Raw genomic sequence first — 4,300 nt, 5'->3', positions numbered from 1 at the left:
AGGGAATAAAAGGTTAATATGAAAAAGCAATTAAGTATCCCTTTAAGTAAATTAGATAATGTTTGTTTTCCTTTTTTTTCAGTGTACAAAATGTATACGTATACCGCTAAATACGTCTCAGTGTGGATGGGGCCTCAGGATACTCATCACAGCTGTCATAAATCTACATAAATAAATCTACAATGCCTACTAATATCCTAGTTTCAGATATCAAAATTATTTTAGTTTTTTTACTGTTTGATTGATTAAAGATATCTGAAATATGAATCACAACTAATTCTAAAGCAGTGATATATTTAATTATATATTTTACTAGTGGGGAATTAATTTATAGATATCTGAATTTCCCTAGGAAGAGGTTAATTTGATTTTTTTATTATAGAATTATACTAGTACAAAATCATTTGTTGATGTCGGAAAATGTTTTCTAATTTAAACCCATAGAAATATGATGACACAGAATGCATTTGAAATGTTAACGCTAGAACTATTTGTCTTTTTATCTTCTGCAGTCATGTCAGATCTCAGGATAATGATGGTTGGTAAAACTGGAGCTGGAAAAAGTGCATCAGGAAACACCATCCTGGGAGAAAAGGTGTTTGAAGAAAACATGTCGTCTGAATCTGTGACTGCAAAATGCCAAGAACAAAGGAGGAAGGTGAAAGATGTAAGCATCTCAGTGACCGACACTCCAGGAATTTTTGATACAAAAATCAGTGCAGTACAACTGAAGGATGAGATTAAGAAATGTGTCAACATGTCTGTTCCTGGTCCTCATGTGTTTCTGCTGGTCACCAGACTGGATGTGAGATTCACAGATGAGGAGAAGAAAACGGTTACATGGATTCAGGAGAACTTTGGGGAAAAAGCTGCTGATTACTCCATGATTCTGTTCACTAGAGGAGATCAGATAGATACACCTATAGAGGAGTTTCTGGAAGAAAACAAGCAGATTAAAGAGCTCGTTAAACAGTGTAAATCCAGGCATCATGTTTTCAACAACAAAGATAAAAATCCATCACAGGTTGATGAGCTTCTGGATAAGATAGTAAAAATGGTGATGGAAAATAGAGGAGGACATTATACCAATGAGATGTACAAAAAAGCTCTGAAAAGGCAGATAGGGGAAGATGAGAAACAGGGGTTGAAAGAGGAAAAAAAGCATGAGGAGGCTAAGATGCAGAGAGAGAACAATGAGGCACAGCGGTTGGAAGAGGAAAAAAAGCATGAGGAAGCTAAGAGGCAGACAGAGAAATATGAGACACAGGGATTGAAAGAGGAAAAAAAGCATGAGGAAGCTAAGATGCAGAGAGAGAAAGATGAGAAACAGGGGTTGGAAGAGGAAAAAAAGCACGAGGAAGCTAAGATGCAGAGAGAGAAAGATGAGAAACAGGGGTTGGAAGAGGAAAACAATCATGAGGAAGCTAAGATGCAGAGAGAAAACGATGAGACACAGGGGTTGAAAGAGGAAAAAAAGCATGAGGAAGCTAAGATGCAGAGAGAAAACGATGAGACACAGGGGTTGAAAGAGGAAAAAAAGCATGAGGAAGCTAAGATGCAGAGAGAGAACGATGAGAAACAGGGGTTGAAAGAGGAAAAAAAGCACGAGGAAGCTAAGATGCAGAGAGAGAACGATGAGACACAGGGGTTGAAAGAGGAAAAAAAGCATGAGGAAGCTAAGATGCAGAGAGAGAACGATGAGACACAGGGGTTGAAAGAGGAAAAAAAGCATGAGGAAGTTAAGATGCAGAGAGAGAACGATGAGAAACAGGGGTTGAAAGAGGAAAAAAAGCATGAGGAAGCTAAGATGCAGAGAGAGAAGGATGAGACACAGGGGTTGAAAGAGGAAAAAAAGCATGAGGAAGCTAAGGTGCAGAGAGAGAACGATGAGAAACAGGGGTTGAAAGAGGAAAAAAAGCATGAGGAAGTTAAGATGCAGAGAGAGAAAGATGAGAAACACGGGTTGAAAGATGAAAAAAAGCATGAGGAAGCTAAGATGCAGAGAGTGAACGATGAGACACAGGGGTTGAAAGAGGAAAAAAAGCATGAGGAAGTTAAGATGCAGAGAGAGAACGATGAGACACAGGGGTTGAAAGAGGAAAAAAAGCATGAGGAAGCTAAGATGCAGAGAGTGAACGATGAGACACAGGGGTTGAAAGAGGAAAAAAAGCATGAGGAAGCTAAGATGCAGAGAGAGAACGATGAGACACAGGGGTTGAAAGAGGAAAAAAAGCATGAGGAAGCTAAGGTGCAGAGAGAGAACGATGAGACACAGGGGTTGAAAGAGGAAAAAAAGCATGAGGAAGTTAAGATGCAGAGAGAGAAAGATGAGAAACAGGGGTTGGAAGAGGAAAAAAAGCATGAGGAAGCTAAGATGCAGAGAGAGAACGATGAGACACAGGGGTTGAAAGAGGAAAAAAAGCATGAGGAAGCTAAGAGGCAGAGAGAGAACGATGAGACACAGGGGTTGAAAGAGGAAAAAAAGCATGAGGAAGTTAAGATGCAGAGAGAGAAAGATGAGAAACAGGGGTTGGAAGAGGAAAAAAAGCACGAGGAAGCTAAGATGCAGAGAGAGAACGATGAGACACAGCGGTTGAAAGAGGAAAAAAAGCACGAGGAAGCTAAGATGCAGAGAGAGAAAGATGAGAAACAGGAGTTGGAAGAGGAAAAAAAGCATGAGGAAGTTAAGATGCAGAGAGAGAACGATGAGAAACAGGAGTTGGAAGAGGAAAAAAAGCATGAGGAAGTTAAGATGCAGAGAGAGAACGATGAGAAACAGGAGTTGGAAGAGGAAAAAAAGCATGAGGAAGCTAAGATGCAGAGAGAGAACGATGAGACACAGGGGTTGAAAGAGGAAAAAAAGCATGAGGAAGCTAAGATGCAGAGAGAGAAAGATGAGAAACAGGAGTTGGAAGAGGAAAAAAAGCATGAAGATCATTCTAAGAAGAGACAGAGAGAGAAAGATGAGAGATTCAAGGATATGAATGATGAAAGGCCAGTATTAATGAAAATTATTTACTTTATTATTGATTGTATTAAAGCAATAAACTTTTTTTTAATATAAACACTGTAAAACTCAAACGTATACCAATATAACATAACTCCTGAATCACTTTAGACACAGAGACATCAAGATTTAGCATACAATCAACATTGGTCAAAGCATATTAACCACCAGACATGGGCAGTAATTAAATGTATTTGAAATACATATTTAATTACTTTAGTGTATTTTGTAAATTGTATTTTGAAGTTGTGGAAAAAATAAAATGTAGTTTGTAACAAAATATTTTGAGGGAGTGTATTTGAGTACCGTAAATCCTCTAATATTGGCCTGTATTCCATTAGCGTCCGGGTCTCCAACATTGGCCGGTCTCGCTGTCAACGAAGGTAAATAAAGGCCGGTCTCTAATAGCGGCCGGGGCTATTATTAGAACCAACCTGGGGCGTAGCCAGCGGACGGGCCTGACGGGCACAGGCCCGACCACTATGATGACAGACCCCCTCAGTTTATTATACAAATATAATAATATTTGTTAAATAACAGTTGGTTAAATTATTTTAACATAATAACACAATTATTAAAACATCTCAAATACTGGAATAAATAAAAATAGAGTTTTAAAGTCTTTTTTTTTTGCATGATGTTTGATTGATAGCTGTGTAAAGACAATAGGCTGTCTCATGTATGTGCTCGCGCCTGTGACTTCAAGAAGTGTGTTTACCTATTCACTTAGCCTGTAATTTGCAGTTGTGTCATAGAGAAACAGCAGTGATGCAAAATTCTATAAAAAGGACTTTAAAAAAATCGCGTTGACATGGGAGAGAACCCATCAGTAGTAATAGGATGCACCTTATGACAAAAAGATTTATGACTTTGACCTTTTGACCTTTTGCCCGATTGAACTTCCGGGGTCACGGTCATGGAGGGGTTTCCGGTATGATTTATGACGTGACCTTTAGACCTTCCGGAGGTTATGGGGATTACGGGTATAATTTATGACGTGCCCTTTGACCTTCCGGGGTTGATGGGGATTACCGGTATAATATATAATGTTTTGACAGATGGTTTTATCCTTTGAAGTGGTTATGATATATTTGTGACGGAAAGTTTTTATCCTTTGAAGAGGGTATAATATATAATGTTTTGAAGTCGTTAATAATGATAATATATGGTGTTTTTTATCCTTTGAAGAGGGTATGATATATATTTGTGACGGAAAGTTTTATCCTTTGAAGTTCGGGCTATCAGGACCCTCCTCCTCCTCCTCCTCATTCCATATTATCATGCTGTACTGTG

At 38.6% G+C, this 4,300-nt stretch overlaps 1 protein-coding gene across 1 annotated transcript; it reads left to right on the top strand.

Annotated features, from left to right (window-relative positions):
- The first annotated feature begins 510 nt into the window (after positions 1-510).
- LOC137038440 (golgin subfamily A member 6-like protein 22) lies at positions 511-3,776 on the top strand. The gene is made up of 2 exons (XM_067413007.1): positions 511-2,994; positions 3,752-3,776. Exons 1-2 carry the CDS (start codon positions 515-517, stop codon positions 3,774-3,776), a joined length of 2,505 nt encoding a protein of 834 aa, XP_067269108.1. The 5' UTR covers positions 511-514.
- The last annotated feature ends 524 nt before the right edge of the window (positions 3,777-4,300 follow it).

This window comes from Pseudorasbora parva, chromosome 13 (assembly GCF_024679245.1).
Source record: "Pseudorasbora parva isolate DD20220531a chromosome 13, ASM2467924v1, whole genome shotgun sequence".
NCBI lineage: Eukaryota > Metazoa > Chordata > Actinopteri > Cypriniformes > Gobionidae > Pseudorasbora > Pseudorasbora parva.
The sequence above is the reverse complement of the archived record's forward strand: the minus strand, read 5'-3'. Positions and strand labels throughout refer to the sequence as shown.

Coding starts and splice junctions, on each gene's coding strand:
- LOC137038440 (XM_067413007.1), top strand. CDS start 515: ATGTCAGATCTCAGGATAATGATGGTTGGTAAAACTGGAGCTGGAAAA. Junction 2,995..3,751: donor AAGGATATGAATGATGAAAG/GCCAGTATTAAT, acceptor TGTAATTTGCAG/TTGTGTCATAGAGAAACAGC.